Source organism: Oncorhynchus mykiss, chromosome 22 (genome assembly GCF_057628025.1).
Source record: "Oncorhynchus mykiss isolate SJ-2025 chromosome 22, ASM5762802v1, whole genome shotgun sequence".
Taxonomy (NCBI): Eukaryota; Metazoa; Chordata; class Actinopteri; order Salmoniformes; family Salmonidae; genus Oncorhynchus; species Oncorhynchus mykiss.
In genome coordinates, this window is record NC_143043.1 from 21,921,791 (window position 1) to 21,940,358 (window position 18,568).

The window sequence follows — 18,568 nt, forward strand, 5'->3', positions numbered from 1 at the left end:
TCAAATTATTTCACAAAATAATGTTATCCTATTGACTTACCTGGTTAAAGGTTAAATCAATTAAGGTTAAATAAATGAAACCTGTCTGAATTGTACATCTCAACTGAGTTTTTATTTAAGCCTGTTATGTACAAATGTACATATTATACTGTATGAGTGATGGTTTCTAAGTGGCTCTTTCCTGACAAAAATCTGAATTTCTATTGGATGCTCTCCCCACTTTTCCCAGGATATCGGCATATCCACCTCCTGTCCAAAGACGGAACGGCTATCCCTCTGTCTACTCTGTTTGTCAATGTCAAGATCTCTGAGGTAACAACAGAAGTCTGATGGCCCAATGATTGGCTGAATAACATGCTGCAAACTCCAACTACATGGGAGGGCTACAATACCTCATGATTGCGGTCACTTTCAAATGAACTGGTATCAGTATTGAAAATATATGAACTGCTTTACAGTATTTCTGCATAAATACCCATTTCTGTTCAAGCAAACATTAGTGGGACCTCACACTGATGAAAAAACACCTGGGAACTCACAGCAATTAAGTGATATTTTGCCATTTCCCAAATATAAAATCTTTTAAAATAATCAATGTTTTTTAACGTGTATGTCATAGGAACGCATTAAGCAATGTTCAATAGCACTTGGCTGATCGAACTGATACAATAACTGACATACTGCAGGGCTCACAAGTCCTTTTAGGGTTACTGACTATGCAATGACCTTTGTTTTTATATCATTGTTTCATAACCATTCAACACTTGCATTGTGTGCTGGTCGAGTAACTTAACTGCCTAGACAATTAGTCCTCCATCCAAGCATTTCCATAGACATTTTGTACAATTCCTCAAAGTGTGGCATGAAACTATATCGCTATCTCATGCATCGTGTTGTAAAAGATTATACTGTAATGTATGCATGCGCATAGAGCTCTAGAAATAAAGAGAAATGAAAGACCTGCTGTTTTGAAAACATCTTAATATAAAAAGTTATATTCCTATTGGTTAAACATTTTTAAACTGCCCATTTCTTGTAATTGTCAGTTAGCAATTTGTTTATACGCCATTAATTGACAATGTTTTAATACTAAACATACAATTGTATATTTGTTTCACGGTGCACTCTGCAGTAGTATATGTACATGCATACTCATTAAGACAAGGTCCTTTGTTGATGTTTAATTCAAGTTTACCGCTGTAGCCCAGTCCTCATCATGCTTGGATGAGGAAAACTGCATCAAAACGTTCACTAAAATGTCTGTTTTCTCAGGTTCCAGTTGAGTGGGCTGAACCTTTTTACTCCTCACCTTGCTGGCCTTCTGTGACCTCCTCCACCCTCTCTTGCACCAACACCTCCACCCTCTCTTGCACCAACACCTCCACCCCATCCGGTACAATCACCTCCATCCCCTCCTCCCGAGCTCCCTCCTCCACCTCCTCCCCAGCCCCCTCCTCCAGCCCCCCCAGACGGGCATCCTGCAGGGTTAGGCTGAGGGCGTGGGGATCCTTGGCCACCCCTTGCTCCACAGGCTGGTCCGGGTGGTGCCCCCGGAGGTGCTTGACCACCTGGAACTTCTGCTTGGCACGGTAGGGGCAGTAGCGGCACATGAAAGGCTGCTGGTTGGTGTGGGTGAGGTAATGGTGGCGGAGGCCGGCTGGCCAACGGAAGGCCCTGCGGCACAGGCCGCACACGTAAGGCCGCTCCTCGCTGTGTTTACGCTGGTGGGTCTTAAGGAGGAAGCGCGTCTTGAAGCCTTTGCCACACTTCTCGCAGATAAAGGTGCGAGCGTCGCAGTGCTGCGTCTCCCTGTGGATGCGGAGGGCGTCACCACGGTTGGTGCGGTACTCACACTCCTCGCACGCATATGGCTTATCCCCTGAGGGTGGAGGGAGAGAGAAAGAAAGGGCAGGGGAAAGGTCATTTTATGATCGAATTCCAACTAAATGTATTTGTTAAATGATGACAGCAATAGTGTGACTCATACTTTGTACCTGTATGTTTGGTCATGTGATACTTCAATTGGCTCATCCACTTGCATTTGTAGCCACACTCAGGACAGAGGTACTTCTTCTCCTCCTGGTGGATCCTCATGTGATACTATAATGGAATGACAATGATGATAAATAGGTATCTACTACACCATTTGTAACACATGGTATCTTATTATATAAGGTCCTCTACCAGTCCTTGTAGACTTTTTAAGCCCAATGGTTTGGTATTAGACCGAGAGGACCTGACTTCTATATAATAAAATGGTGTAGTGCCATGTGTTACATTAAAGCAAAGATTTTGAAGGACCTCATTGCTCACCTTTAGCCTTGATGGATCTACGCAGGAGTAGCTGCACTGCTCACAATGGTAGGGCTTCTCCCCTGTGTGTATGCGAATGTGCCATGTGATTTTCTGCTTGTTGCGAGTCGAGTACTGGCAGTCTGTGCACTTGTAAAGGCGGGTACCCCCGTGGGAGCGAACGTGCTGCTCAAAGACCAGTTGGTGGCGACAGGCGAAGCCACAGATGGCACACTTCAGTGGCTTGTCCTCTGGGGGGCCATCCTCATGCTCGTCGAGAAGGTGCTGGATGAGTGGCTGCCTCTTACGGGTGGCAAAGTGGCAAAGCGGGCACTGCTGGGTGAGGTGGGTCCTCTGGTGCTCCTCCAGGCCCTCCCGGGTGGGGAAGGTCTCCTGGCAGGTGGCACAGTCCAGCTGAGGGTGCTTTTTCTGCTGGTGGACCTTGAGGGTAGCCTGGCTGCCACAGCTGAAGTCACATTGCTGGCACGCTACGCTGGCGGGGCTTAGGTGTTTGCGGCTGCAGTGCTGCTTGAGCGCTGTGTCGGAGCTAAAGCGTGCCTCACATTGGCTGCAGGGGTGCAGGAGCTTCCCTGTGTGGCAGCGGAGGGTATGTCGTCCGACATCGTTGAGAGAGTAGCTGCTGAAGTCGCACAGGGTGCAGAAATGAGAGGGCTGTTTGTCGTGGACACGCTTGTGATGCTGGCGGAGTTTGGAGGCAGCGCCAAAGGTCTGGTCGCAGACGTTGCAGCTGTGGCGGCCCATGCCGGTGTGAAGAGATTCATGGGCATATAGGCGGTAGCGGCGTGTGGTGCTGAACGGGCAGAAGCGGCAGCGGTGAGGCTTGGCACCTTCGTGCTTCAGAGCCACGTGCTGGGTCATGCAACGCTCTTGCTTACAAGTAAAGGGGCAATGGTTGCAACGCAAAACTGACCTTTTGACCTTTTTTAAGAGCGATAACTTGTCTTTCGGATGGACCAGTACATGGTTAGCCATAGCTTTCTGTGACTTGGCCACAAACGAGCAGAATTCGCACTGCACCTCGTCTGGCTTCAGGCAGCCTCGCTTCTCGTGGTTGATCAGTGCTCTCTTCTGTTTGCACCTGAAAAGACAGTTGGGACAGGACAATTTAGGAGAATAGCTTGGATTTGATACCTTTATCTCAACCACATCTTCTTCAGAACCCCTTTTAATATTCTCATCCTCCTCATTGCTGTCATCATCCTGCTCCAGAGAGCTAACAATTCGGACAGCCTTCTTTGTGGGAGTTATTCTTGTGCACGTCGAGCAGTGGCGCTCTATCGTCACAAGCCTGGAGGACCTGAAACTGCACGTCTTGCAAGTGAATTTCATGTCATCTTCTATATAGCTATGAGCATTGTCATTCTCTGTGTTCACAGGATGGGCTTTGTCTGTCTTTCCTAAGATTTCTCCCTCATTGATCTTTTTCATCTTCACAGGTCTCTTTACCCTGCCAACCTTCACTTGCCTTTTTGTCTCTCCAACTGTCTTCCTTTGGCTTTTCTGTAGTGCTGTAGATCCTCTCTCACCCGAGCCTCCAGGATTGGTCAAATCGCACAAGTTTGCTTCCTCTCCTCTCATTTCTGGTTGTGTGTCTATGGAAACTTCGGTTGGCGCAACATCACAAGATACTATCTCTGATTGATCGGCGGTTGTGGTTTTATCAGGGATCTGGGATTTACCCTGACCCCAGTCCCTTTCTCCAGACTGTCCAGCAGAGGGAGTGCCAATGAACCTCCTGGTGTTCTTCTGCAGAGCGGGACACTTCCTAAGGCGGTGGGTGTCCAGGCCTCTCTTCTGTTTGAACTGCGCCCCACAGGCTTGGCACTTGAGTCTCTTCCACCTGGCGAGGCAAAGGGAACGGCAGTGGTGTCGGAGAGAGGTCTGCTTGCGAGTCACGTAGGAGCAGTGTTCGCACCGGTATATGCTAGCCTCTCCGGCCTCATTCTGCACCACCAGCATTTGAACCCGGCCTTCCAAGACCAGAGCCTCCGCCTGGTCCTTGTCTTGCTTCCTCATGGCCTTCAGACGAATCTCAGAGTCGGCGCTTTGCGCCAATGATTCGGCGGATGAGTTGCAAGCTGCGCTAGACACCTCCGCTATTTGTGTGTTGTTCTCTGCAGCCTCTGCTGGTTGCCTTGTGGCGGTTAAAGGAGTTTCTCTCTCTTCTGAATCATTTAGGTCATCGCAATCCTCCATAGCCATGTCCTCTTCCTCCGCCTCACTTGCAGAAGCTGGCTTTTGGCTCAGGGTGTTAGATCCTTTAGGGTCCACTGTGGGTCTTCTGTAAGTTGGGTCTCTGCTGTTTGGCGTCTCACCCTGCATGGATGCCATCTCAGTGCACTCTGTGTTAGCTATTGTTGTCAAAACTAAAGTACAGCATTGCTCTGGATTATCTGTTGAATTGTGACATGCCAGAATCCCTTTGTCAACTACCACTTGGACAATATCAGAATTTTTATTTGCCATTTCTGTGGTTTTGGGGCCAGTTACAGTTTCTAGGTTGTGTTCATTTTGAACAGCAGAGCCAGCGACTTTCTCCTGTAGGTTCTTGATAGGACCTTCAGCAGAGTTCTTGGCTGGCATTTTGTAGAAGCCCTGCAGTAGGTCCACAGAGTTCTCCCTCTCCTTCTCTGCATAGTTCTCTTGCCACTTCTTATCGCCAGGCACGTATCCATGAGCCTTCCTCTTGTGGATGAAGAGGCCGGTGCTGCTGTAAGTGGAGTAGGGGCAGAGGGCACAGCGGAACTCTCGAGTCCGGGTATGTTTGCAGTTTTCGTGGTTGTGCAGAGCCTGGCGGTAGCATGTCTGATAGGGACAGTACTTGCACTGGAAGACTGGAGGCTGATGGCCCTCTCCCTGAGAGTGCTTGAGGAGCATGTGCTTGCGAAGCTCGTACTTGCGCTTGCAGGAATATGCACAGACTTCACATATCAGTGATTTGGCCTGGTGTCGGAGTTTGTGGCTGTTCAGTTGGTCCGTGCGGTGACAACGGTAGGAGCACTGGTCACACTGGTACCTAGGAGAAGAATCGGACTGGATCGGTCAATCTCTCAATGCCTAAGTGTGGCCTTAGGTTCGTTAACTCCTGATATGATATCCCACTTCTCACACACCAAGAGGTGCTAGAGCAGACTTACACATCAACTTGGGTGAACATCAGACAAAATTTTGTAATGCTTTTATCTGTTAAAAATCCCTACACTACTGCATGCACACCATAAAACAGACCACTATTTTCACTTTTTTTAACCTTTAATTTACTAGGCAAGTCAGTAAAGAGCAAATTCTTAATTACAATGACGGCCTACACCGGCCAAACACGGACGACGCTGGGCCAATATGGGACTCCCAATCACGGCCGGCTGTGATACAGCCTGGGATCAAACGAGGGTGTCTGTGGTAACGCCTCAAGCACTTGAGATGTAGTGCCTTAGACCGCTGCGCCACTGACAGTTCTCTAAGACTGACAGTACCAGTCAAGTTTGGACACCTACTCATTCAAGGGTTTTTCTTTGTTTTTACTATATTGTAGAATAATAGTGAAGACATCAAAACTATGAAATAACACATATGGAATCATGTAGTAACCAAAAAAGTGTTAAACAAATGTTTGATTCTTCAAAGTAGCCACCCTTTGCCTTGATGACACCCTGAGTAGGTGTGTCTAAACTTTTGACTGGTACTGTATGTGCAAAATAACTAACTAGTAAATCACTTACCTGAGGTCACCAGCATGTTTGCGCATGTGCACATTCAGGTAGTGTTTCCATTTGGTGACATATCCACACTCAGAGCACATATGATTCTTGTCATCTGAGTGGATGAGCATGTGTTTTGAGAGGTAGGTCTCATCACGGCACCTGAAGTCACACAGGTTACACTTGTGGGGCTTCTCACCTTGAAAGAAAAATACATGAATAACTTTTAAAAATGAGTTATCTGGAAGCTATGGATGAGTATAACAGTCCAATGTTACGTTACTTTTTTCGGCTCACCACTATGCATCAGCATGTGCCGTCGTAGAACCCGCTTGTGTGCGGTGACAAAGCTGCACTGATGGCACCGGTGGATCTTCTCATTGGCGTGAAAATGGCCGACATGCTGCTGGAACTCCACAGGATTGAACGTGGCAAAGGGGCAGAAGTTGCAGGTCAACTCCTCGTCCCCGGCATGGCCTTGCAGTTTGTGCTGCCGGAAGAGGCTCTTGTTGGAGCAGGAGAAGTCGCACTGTGAGCAGTGGAAGGCCAAGTGTGTCCGGTAATGGGCCTCCATGTCCTGGGGGCTACCAAAGATGGCGTTGCAGGCATGATGGCGGCACTCTACGGCCTTGATTCCATGGACATCGGCTGCGTGTCTCTGGAGCTCCTTCCGGTCAGAGGTATTGAAGGAGCATCCCTCCTGGAAGCAGGCCAGTGGCTGGCTGTCCCGCGACGTGTGGTGAGACTTCATGTGGGACTTGAGCGCCTGGCTCTGGCGGAAGCTCTGGCCACAGGTGGGGCAGGGGTAGACTTCCGGGTGGATGTCACCCCCTACCTCGTTGGAGTGCACACTGGCCAGGTGGCGGTGGAGCGAGTTGCGCTCCACAGAGGCGTAGTCGCACAGGTGGCAGCGATGGACCTTCTGGCCAGACTCGCGAAGCATGTGGATGCGCAGCTTGCTCTTGCTGGTGAAGTAATGGTTGCAGGTGGGGCACTGGAGACTGGGGTCTGGGAAGTGGAGGTGGAGGTGCTCCAGCAGGTGGGAGCGCATCTTGAAACAGCGGCGGCACTCGGGGCAGATGTGAGTGCGATACATATGCTCCATGCCTGCCATAATATGATCTTCAGGACAGGGAGGAGATGCGGGTGTTATCTTTTGTAATGAAACAAATGAAACAGAGCAACTTATTTCCTAGTATGTAAATGTAGACCTAGATTTACTGACATAAACCTGATTTAAAGTGATTTTCAAAAGTATGGTTAGCACAACATTTATCTGATATTTGATGACCTGGCAAAACCCTACCTCACCAGAAAACTTGAATGGTCCTGAACACAGAAGAGAAGAAGAACAACGCCAAAGCAGGACTAGAGATCCCACACTACCTTTAGATGGGTTCTCATTGATGTTCGTAGCTGCTTTGTCTTTTTGCACTTCCTCTCTGGCTCTATTGTCGATGTTGTGCTGCTGTGTCTCTTCATCATCTTCTTGTGATGATGACACATAAGCTGGATTGCGTTTAAGGGCCCTTTTTGGCCTTCCAGAGCTGGTCTCAAGAGCCGATTGGCTGTTTCCACCCTGGCCTGTCGTTGTTGGCACCTTGTCACCTGAGCACAAAAATGTACACAAATTGAGGCATCCCGTGTTGGCTCTACCCTAAATATAACAATGTGTGTGAGTGAGTATTCGTTTGTGTGGCGAATGATGCATTTATTCTAAAAGTTTACCCTCAGGTGCAGCAAGTGGACGGTCATGTTCCACACCATGGGTACTCAGCTGTTTAGCATGAGCGGTCACAAAGTCACAGCGGGGGCAGTGGAAAGGCATATGGATACGCCTGTGGCCCTCCATCTCAGAACGTGTGCAGAATGCCAAGGTGCAGGACCGGAAGGTACAAGAGACGAGGGTGAGAGCATGCTGTGAGTGCAGGTGTTCCTGGTACACCAACCGGTGTAAGGTGCTGAACTGGCAACCCTCCTCGGAGCAGTGGAACGGACCTGTGAGTTCCTCCCTCCGATGGCTTTGGAAGTGGTGTTTCAGTGCACCTGGCATGGTAAAGACCTCATCGCACAAAGGACACTTATAACGGGTCAACTGTCCCTTTTTGGTGAAGTCCACAGTGCAAAGGTGAGAGGAAAGGCGGCTGCTATCTGATAATTCCTTCCCGCACTTTTCACAGAGACACAACCCCTCAGTCTCCATTGGCTCATTTGTCTGTTGAGAAAATATTAAGAGGATTATGCCATATAACATGACAGGCAATTAATACTAAATAACAATGAGTTAGTGTGCCTATCACCAAGGACTCTGCCAATCAATCAAATGTATTTATAAAGCCCTTCTTACACCAGTTGATGTCACAAAGTTCTGTACAGAAGCCCAGCCTAAAACCCCAAACAGCAAGCAATGCAGGTGTAGAAGCACAGTGAAATGTCAACTACTGGAGCTGCCTGGTCACACAGGGAGGAATATACAATAAAATGTTTACCTTAGGTGTCCCTACCTATGTATTTACAGTTATAGGCACTGTGTTGTTTCATAGTACTGTTTACAACTGTTATAAGCTGTTTGCATGCATGTAAATAAACTCACAACTAAATGATTAAAATCAATGGGGTAGGATTAGCCTAGTCCAAGCTCTTCTCTGTCCTATCACCCCAATTGTAGGACTAGCTACCCCCTGAAACTAGGACAGCAGAGTCCCTTGCCCATCTTCCGAAAACGTCTGAAATCCTACCTCTTCAAAGAGTATCTAAAATAATCCCACAGCACCCCCTTCACAAAAAATAAATAAAGAGCCAATCAGCATTGAGCTAAATTGAGCAAGCTCAACTGTGAATGGTCCTGGTAAACACAAAAATATATATATGTAAAGGGAAGACCGTTTGGATTTGGCTTTCCAGTCACATCGCATCAAAAGCCATTGACAAAAAAATTAAAAAATTGTTGCATCCCGTTGTGTTTTTGTCCTCCAGTGGCAAGCTAGCTAAAATTGTTCCTTTCCTAAATTAGCCATGGATGGAGATAGGGATTTGGATTTGTGGTTTTACTTAATTCTCCGTACTGGTCAATGATTATAACGGTTGTTGTGTATTGTTTTTGCTACCTTTTTTCCACCTGTGTAATTCTGGCCTTTTCCTGCTTATTCTGGGGTTTGGACTAAATACTGTGGAAAATGTGCTACTCACAAATGACAAGCAACATGGACCTGTTAAATTGACAAGAAGGGAGTTGATATAGCTGCGTTTAGGCATGCTTTCCTTGTTTCTCATTCTGCTGGATTTGACCTAGTATTTTATATTAAACCTAACTTACACATCCAGTTGTTTATCCATTTGGAACTCACCCACCAAAAATCACAATATGCTGTTTTACTTGTGCTGGTCTAATTGTTAAACTAGAAAAGTAGAAGAATATGCGCGCTCTCGGATATTACATTTTTTTCACATGGTGCTCTGTGATGTCCCAGGTTTATGGCATTGATGAATAAATAATTCACATTTACTTAGACGTTTATCATTTATGTATGAATTGTTTACCATTTTGTTTTCTTTAAAAACAATGGTAATTGGAGTTCAGGTGATTGATGGGTGACTAGGTGCATTCTTGTCAAATAAATATTCTTATTTATTCATGGTTATGGATTCATTCTGCAATGAGTTCATTTGGCTTTGAATCTGCAACAGAACATGTCAAAGTTAGTGCATTCAGGAAGCATTTAGGCCTTTACTTTTTCTACATTTTATATTACAGCCTTAATCTACAATGATTAAATTAAATAAAACATCCTCAATCTACACATAATAACAAAAAATGTTTGCAAATGTATAAAACACACAACAAAAATAATTATTTACATAAGTATTCAGACCCTTTGCTATGAAGACTTAATATTGATCTCATGTGCATCCTGGAAAGGCACACACCTGTCTATATCAGGTCCCACAAATCAAAGAACCAAGCCATGAGGTTGAAGGAATTGTCCGTAGTGCTCCAAGACAGGATTGTGTCGAGGCACAGATCTGGGGAAGGGCACTAAAAAATGTCTGCAGCATTGAAGGTCCCCAAGAACACACTGGCCTCCATCATTCTTAAATGGAGGAAGTTTGAAACCACCAAGGCGCTCTTCCTAGAGTTGGCTGCCTGGCCAAACTGAGCAATCGGGGAGAAGGGCCTTAGTCAGGGAGGTGACAAAAGCTTCAGAGTTTCTCTGTAGAGATGGGAGAACCTTCCAGAAGGACAACCATCTCTGCAGCACTCCACCAATCAGGTGGCCAGACAGAAGATACTCCTCAGTAAAAAGGCACATGACAGCCCACTTGGAGTTTGCCAAGATTCAACTCTTTGGCCTGAATGCCAAGCGTCACTTCTGAAGGAAACCAACCACCGCTCATCACCTGGCCAAAACCATCCCTACGGTGAAGCATGGTGGTGGCAGCATCATGCTGTGGAGATGTTTTTCAGCGGCAGGGAATGGGAGACTAGTCGGGATTGAGGGAAAGATAAACAGAGCAAAGTACAGAGGGATCTTTGATGAAAACCTGCTCCAGAGCACTCAGGATCTCAGACTGGGGTGAAGGTTCACCTTCCAACTCCCCAAATACAGGTGTACGCTTGTAGCATCATACCCGAGAAGACTTGAGGCTGTAATCACTGCCAAAGGTGCTTCAACAAAGTACTGAGTAAAGGCACCTAAAGCCTACATGAAATCCCATTCCAGAAAAATAAATGGTGAAAAAAAAATATTGGAACCATTTCTGTGTTTGTCCGCTAGGTGTTATGGGTATTGTGACGAGCTCACTGTGGCCCTCTATAAAAACGAAGTACTAGCTGATAAACACAATTAGCACTCGAAATTATGTTTTGAGTTCTCCAGTAACAAATTAATTATCAGCAGTGCTGAATAATGACAGCATTTATGAAACAGAATTCTGACCTACTGCGTCAACTTCTGAGATTCTTTATCTTGAAAACAATGTATTTTACCCCGTCAGACCGTTCTAAATGGACCTGTATTCTGATGGATATGATATCGTTACATATGTTTACATGTAATGAACATAAATTAGCTAAGTCATTTAATGAGCCTGTCTTACCTTAATAAGGTATTGAAGCTGGGTAGATTGTTTTTACTTTGCTAAATCGCCACTTCAATGACCAAACGACGCCATCACTATGTTTATTTTGGTGGAGCAATCATTAAGTATTTCCAGTTGAAAGAATCTCATCATAATTACTTGCATACTCTGGGCGTATATGTACAGCATGTAGATATAGCTAACTAGGTATATTGTGGACAATTAAATTCATTTTCGGTCCTTTAAGTTTGGTCTAGCATTAATAATGACGCTGCATTTGAAGACCAGGAACTAACATCAACTGCGCCCTGAAAAGACGGAGCTATTTTCATAGAACACCGGAAGTATTATAGAGGTCGCCACATGATTCACGGCAACAACATGAACAACGATTTTGAATAACTAATACCTCATTGTTCTATCCGTGACATTAGTGTCCCGATAGCAACTTTAAGACTTCCAGTTTTCCGGTTTGCCTTCAAAATAAAAGTATTCGGTAAAACGCTGTGTATGATACGATACGGTAGTTTGGTGGTGACACCTTATTTGGGAAGGTAATGGTTGGAAGGGAATAAATGGAATGGCATCGAACTCATAAAACACATGGTTTCCATGTGTTTGATGTCATTACATTCACACCATTCCAGTCATTATTATGAGTTGTCCTCCCCTCAGCAGCATCCTGTGAAAACAATAATTTTTGGCAGCTTTGCATAGTCATAGAGCATAATGTTAAAATTCGTACAAAATTATAACTACAGGATCCTATCACATTTATATATTTTTTTCCCAGTTTGCTTGAGATGTATTCCTGGATGATTATATGGCCAAGTGACTTATCCTAGTAGTATCCTGTAGTGGCTGAAAGCCTCGTGTCTTAACCTTGTAGCATCATCTTGTGGCTTAAAGCTGATGGGGGGTCACCTTGGGGTCATAATAGGGGCTGCACCAAATGTTTTATGTATTATAATAATTGATTATGTTAATGTTGTATTAATAGAAGGGGAAGGGCTATAAGACCCCTCCCTCACTACATCGATAGAGTCCTGGACTACAGATTAGCAATATGCATTATAAGGTTTAATATTGTTCCACAGTTCTTTTCTAGCCTCTGCTTCTTATAAGAAACAGTCTGAGACATGTGTGAGTTATTGCAGTCAAAACAGGGTGTCTATGAGAAAGCGCCTCAAGGCTAAAAGAGATTCATAGACACAGAACCCTGAGGAGTGAAAGAGATAAGAGACAAGTCAGACTACTAACCAAACGTTTAGTTTTGGAGGGGGACTGTGTCATGTGGACTGCTGCTGGCTTTTTACTCTGCCCCCTCCATAGCCCCCAATAGAGCTTGCCAGCTGGTAGTCTTAAAAAACAGAAATTAATTACCTCTGGTTCATTCAGCCATTCCTATGGGGAAAGAAAAGGGTTTTGGGATAAACACTGAAATGAAGACTGAAGTCATCTTATACGTTTTGTTCTATGAGATAGTATCAACCAGTTAACATTACCTTTATGAATTATGAAGTCTAAGTTTTTTCTGAATACATAAATGCTTCAAAATTCACAAAAGGTAACATTAGCTGATTAGCTGAAGATTATTTTTATTAGAACAAAACGTATAAGATCTCCAAAGCCTGTGTTTACCAAAGACCTTATTTTCAGCGTTTATCTCAAAACTCTTCAAAAATTCTAGTCTTTCCCTCATAGGCTTTGTACAACAAACCATGGCGGAGTTAGTGACTACAAAAAGACACCATTACTATTGCTTTCTATGCAATATACTGTACTGGACTGTCTACTACCTGTCTCAGCTAAAATGAGATGGGAAAAGACTCAGTAGGGTGAGTTTGAATTAAAAGCCAAGTCATATGAAGCGTTAATGGACTTTAACTGTGGTCAAAACAAACTGCTTAAAATGGGGTGCCCGGACACTATAGGGCTCAAATATAGCACTGTGTCATAGGATACATATATTGTCATTCCAAAATAGCTTATATTGCAAAATACATATCTTATAATCTTCCTTCTGGTAGACACTGGAAAAAAATACAACCTACAATATGTTTATTTGAAAAGTTAAGAGAAATGCAAGTATTCATCACATTGAAGTGAATTAACCAAATTGAGCAACAGTTACACAGAAGTTTCAAGTTTTGTCACATGCACAAGCACAGTGAAATGCTTACTTGCTAGCTCTTTCCCAACAATGCACTATTCAATATCAAATAGTATAAAGTCGATTATTTTTCAAAACACAAGAAATAAGAAAAACACGAGAAAGTGCCAAATGTACAATGAGCAGGGATACTGGAGAATTTGAGGTAGTTATGTATAGTGGGGAAAAAAAGTATTTAGTCAGCCAACAATTGTGCAAGTTCTCCCACTTAAAAAGATGAGAGAGGCCTGTAATTTTCATCATAGGTACACTTCAACTATGACAGACAAAATGAGAGAAAAAATCCAGAAAATCACATTGTAGGATTTTTAATGAATTTATTTGCAAATGATGGTGGAAAATAAGTATTTGGTCACCTACAAACAAGCAAGATTTCTGGCTCTCACAGACCTGTAACTTTGTCTTTAAGAGGCTCCTCTGTCCTCCACTCGTTAGCTGTATTAATGGCACCTGTTTGAACTTGTTATCAGTATAAAAGACATCTGTCCACAACCTCAAACAGTCACACTCCAAACTCCACTATGGCCAAGACCAAAGAGCTGTCAAAGGACACCAGAAACAAAATTGTAGACCTGCACCAGGCTGGGAAGACTGAATCTGCAATAGGTAAGCAGCTTGGTTTGAAGAAATTAGGAAATGGAAGACATACAAGACCACTGATAATCTCCCTCGATCTGGGGCTCCACACAAGATCTCACCCCGTGGGGTCAAAATGATCACAAGAACGGTGAGCAAAAATCTCAGAACCACACAGGGGGACCTAGTGAATGACCTGAGAGCTAGGACCAAAGTAACAAAGCCTACCATCAGTAACACACTACGCCGCCAGGGACTCAAATCCTGCAGTGCCCGACGTGTCCCCCTGCTTAAGCCAGTACATGTCCAGGCCCGTCTGAAGTTTGCTAGAGAGCATTTGGATGATCCAGAAGAAGACTGGGAGAATGTCATATGGTCAGATGAAACCAAAATAGAACTTTTTGGTAAAAACTCAACTCGTCGTATTTGGAGGACAAAGAATGCTGAGTTGCATCCAAAGAACACCATACCTACTGTGAAGCATGGGGGTGGAAACATCATGCTTTGGTGCGGTTTTTCTGCAAAGGGACCAGGACGACTGATCTGTGTAAAGGAAAGAATGAATGGGGCCATGTATAGTGAGATTTTGAGTGAAAACCTCCTTCCATCAGCAAGGGCATTGAAGATGAAACGTGGTTGGGTCTTTCAGCATGACAATGATCCCAAACACACCGCCCGGGCAACGGAGGAGTGGCTTCCTAAGAAGCATTTCAAGGTCCTGGAGTGGCCTAGCCAGTCTCCAGATCTCAACCCCATAGAAAATCTTTGGAGGGAGTTGAAAGTCCGTGTTGCCCAGCAACAGCCCCAAAACATCACTGCTCTAGAGGAGATCTGCATGGAGGAATGGGCCAAAATACCAGCAACAGTGTGTGAAAACCTTGTGAAGACTTACAGAAAACGTTTGACCTCTGTCATTGCCAACAAAGGGTATATAACAAAGTATTGAGATAAACTTTTGTTATTGACCAAAAACGTATTTTTGTCTGTCATAGTTGAAGTGTACCTATGATGAAAATTACAGGCCTCTCTCATCTTTTTAAGTGGGAGAACTTGCACAATTGGTGGCTGACTAAATACTTTTTTGCCCCACTGTACATGTAGGCACGGATTTGAGAAAGTGACTGGTTGCAGGATTAGTCATAATAATCAATATTAGTGGTGGGTGGGTGTGTGAGGGGTGATGTGTGAGTGTCATATAGTCATTGCAGCTAGACCGTGGGTGAGGGTGGGCAGCCATTGACTAGCTGTTAAAGTCTCAGTGCCTGGAGTCTTCGGCTGTTCAAAAGTCTCAGTGCTTGGGGATACAGTAGAAGCTGTCTCGGAGCCTGTTGGTACGAGACCCAATGCTGCGGTACCTCCTGTCGGATGGTAGCAGATAGAACAGTCCTTGGCTGGAGTCTCTAGCAAATGTCCAGGCCTTCCTCAGACACCGTCTGGTATGTACACTAAATAGCCAGATGTTTGTGGACACCCCTTCAAATGAGTGGATTTGGTTATTTCAGCCACACCTGTTGCTGACAGGCGTAGAAAATCGAGCACACAGTCATGCAATCTTCATAAACAAACATTGGCAGTAGAATGGCCATACTGAAGAGCTCAGTGACTTTCAATGTTGCTCCATCATAGGATGCCACCTTTCCAAAAAGTTAGTTTGTCAAACTTTGTCAACTGTAAGTGCTGTTATTGTGAAGTGGAAATGTCTAGGAGCAACAACGTCTCAGCCACAAAGTGGTAGGCCACACAAGCTCACCGAACGGGACCGGCGATTGCTGAAGAGCGTAGCGCATAAAAATGGTCTGTCCTCAGTTGCAACACTCACTACCGAGTTCCAAACTGCCTCTGGAAGCAAAGTCAGTTCCTTGGGCGCTTCATGAAATGGGTTTCCATAGCTGAGCAGCCGCACACAAGCCTAAGATCACCATGCGCAATGCCAAGCGTGTCAGATGGAGTGATGTAACTGGACTGGAGCAGTGGAAACACGTTCTCTGGAGTGATGAATCTTGCTTCACCATCTGGCAGTCTGATGGACAAATCTGGGTTTGGCGGATGCAAGGAGAACGCTACCTGCCCCAATGCATAGTGACAACTGTAAAGTTTGATGGAGGAGGAATAATGGTCTGGGGCTATTTTTCATGGTTCGGGCTAGGCCCCTTAGTTCCAGTGAAGGGAAATCTTAATGCTACAGCATACAATGATATTCTTGATGATTCCGTGGTTCCAACATTGTGGCAACAGTTTGGGGAAGGCTCTTTCCTGTTTCAGCATGACAATGGCCCCGTGCACAAAGCGCGGTCCATACAGAAATGGTTTATCGAGATCGTTGTGCCAGAACTTGGCTGGCCTGCACAGAGTCCTGACCTCAACCCAGTCGAACACCTTTGGGATGAATTGGAACACCGAGTGCCAGGCCTAATCGGCCAATATCAGTGCCCGACCTTACTAATGCTCTTGTAGCTGAATGGAAGCAGGTCCCCGCAGCAATGTTCCAACATCTAGTAGAAAGCCTTCCCAAAAGAGTGGAGGCTGTTATAGCAACAAAGGAGGACCAACTCCATATTAATGCCCATGATTTTGGAATGAGATGTTCGATGAGCAGGTGTCCACATATTTTTGGCCAAGTAGTGTATGTCCTGGATGCCCTTATATGAAAGAACAGGGTTCAGCATATCCGATCCTGAAATATACTAAACAATCTGAGAACCATAGTATGTGCAGGTTACACCACGTAATCACATCATTGCAGATCGATCTTCTTTTGACAATGTACATGGAGGCATTCTTTCATGACATTCACCATTATAGCATTCTTTTCATGGCTCTCACCATCACACTCAATGAGTCTGATATTCACGTTCTTGCATAAAATGAATGCAATAATATTTTATTCCTGACAATTCATACAAAATACAACATCTCTTGCTTTCGTGAATTAATTCATTGATGTTATCTCCAAATTGGACTGTTTTAGTTAACAAACACGTGTAGGAACCACAACTAGTTCCATCTACCCGAGTACTGAAATTCCCACAACGATGAGAAAATGTCCAGAACCTTTCCATGTAATGCCAAATATGCAAGAACGCGCCAGATATTTCTGTAGTGAGTAAAGAATCCACTCCAGTTCCTTCTCATACTGCTTTAAGGAGTCAATTATTCTAACATATCAAATCCAATCAAATTGTGTTGGTCACATACGCGTTTAGCAGATTTTGCGGGTGTAGCGAAATGTTTGTGCTTCTAGTTCCGACAGTGCAGCAATATCTAACAAGTAATATCTAACAATTTCACAACAAATACCCAATACACACAAATCTATCTCAGTAAAGGAATGGAATTAACAATATATAAATATATGCATGAGAAATGTCAGAGCAACATAGACTAAGATAAAGTAGTTATATGTTATTCTATTGCAAGCACACACTTTATTTTTCATGTTTATAGCTATGGCCATTCAAAGTGCTTTTAAATTCACAGGTATTATTACACTCTCAAAACACCACCAATTGTACCTTAGGCAAAACATCTATCCTCTCGGAACAGAGATTCTGTAACTGTTGGCTAACAAAGGAAGCGAGGCAGATCAACACAAAGTGATCCTCCAAATAATATTTTACAAAATCAAGGTACACATCTATTATCTTCTCACTGAACCGGTTTCCATTGGTTATTGTATCAAAATTCTCAGTTTCCTTCGAGTTGGCCGAGGAATGTCTTGAAGTTTAGAGGAATCACATTCCTTGCATTTGACAGTGTTGGACTACTTTCAGACCAAAGTGGAGAACCCCTGCACTACTTATCCGGTCATGTGCAACAAGACAAAATGTGTCTTTGTGCAGCAATTTGTTGAGTAATTCTAAACTATAGCACACTGACGACTTTGATGTTTCGGTGCAGTTTACATGCCAAAGCTGGCCATGACATGTATAACATTTCACAAATGGGTATTCTGAAACTGTAACTATACTGGAAATCGCACAAAATGCAAGGTAGAGTAAAGCTTCTAGGTAATTTGATCCAAGACATGTCAATTTTTTGCAAGCAAAGTCTTTGGGACATGGGTTACATGAAAGCTTGAATGTTAAGAGGCTTTTGAATTCTTAGATACAGTGCCTTTGCGAAAGTATTCGGCCCCCTTGAACTTTGCGACCTTTTGCCACATTTCAGGCTTCAAACATAAAGATATAAAACTGTATTTTTTTGTGAAGAATCAACAACAAATGGGACACAATCATGAAGTGGAACGACATTTATTGGATATTTCAAACTTTTTTAACAAATCAAAAAACTGAAAAATTGGGCGTGCAAAATTATTCAGCCCCTTAAGTTAATACTTTGTAGCGCCACCTTTTGCTGCGATTACAGCTGTAAGTCGCTTGGGGTATGTCTCTATCAGTTTTGCACATCGAGAGACTGACATTTTTTCCCATTCCTCCTTGCAAAACAGCTCGAGCTCAGTGAGGTTGGATGGAGAGCATTTGTGAACAGCAGTTTTCAGTTCTTTCCACAGATTCTCGATTGGATTCAGGTCTGGACTTTGACTTGGCCATTCTAACACCTGGATATGTTTATTTTTGAACCATTCCATTGTAGATTTTGCTTTATGTTTTGGGTCATTGTCTTGTTGGAAGACAAATCTCCGTCCCAGTCTCAGGTCTTTTGCAGACTCCATCAGGTTTTCTTCCAGAATGGTCCTGTATTTGGCTCCATCCATCTTCCCATCAATTTT

The 18,568-nt window shown here is 44.2% G+C and overlaps 2 protein-coding genes across 7 annotated transcripts in view; one reads left to right on the forward strand and one right to left on the reverse strand.

Moving 5' to 3' along the window:
• The window catches only part of plcd4b (phospholipase C, delta 4b), a 36,038-nt gene extending 35,078 nt beyond the window's left edge, over positions 1-960 (forward strand). For all 6 annotated transcript variants that reach the window (XR_016490567.1, XR_016490569.1, XR_016490568.1 and 3 more), the window contains one exon: positions 230-960. Coding sequence is in view for 3 of the 6 variants with exons in the window: in XM_036958938.2 (XP_036814833.2) it covers positions 230-330 (101 nt within the window). In the remaining 3 variants the exon portion in view is untranslated. The remainder of the gene's footprint in view (positions 1-229) is intronic.
• znf142 (zinc finger protein 142) lies at positions 87-11,441 on the reverse strand. The gene is made up of 8 exons (XM_021579233.3): positions 11,109-11,441; positions 7,740-8,226; positions 7,398-7,619; positions 6,309-7,133; positions 6,033-6,210; positions 2,314-5,329; positions 1,995-2,100; positions 87-1,879 (listed from the first exon to the last, which is right to left on the reverse strand). The coding sequence occupies exons 2-8, from the start codon at positions 8,212-8,214 to the stop codon at positions 1,299-1,301; spliced, it is 5,403 nt and encodes a 1,800-aa protein (XP_021434908.3). The 5' UTR covers positions 8,215-8,226; positions 11,109-11,441; the 3' UTR covers positions 87-1,298.
• Positions 11,442-18,568: the final 7,127 nt, after the last annotated feature.

Excerpts from the sequence above, each read along its gene's own strand:
- znf142 (XM_021579233.3), bottom strand. The coding sequence starts at position 8,214 with ATGGAGACTGAGGGGTTGTGTCTCTGTGAAAAGTGCGGGAAGGAATTA. Across the intron at positions 6,211-6,308 it reads GCACATGCTGATGCATAGTG|GTGAGAAGCCCCACAAGTGT; the intron begins GTGAGCCGAAAA and ends TTTTCTTTCAAG. Across the intron at positions 5,330-6,032 it reads AAACATGCTGGTGACCTCAG|GTACCAGTGTGACCAGTGCT; the intron begins GTAAGTGATTTA and ends TTCTTCTCCTAG.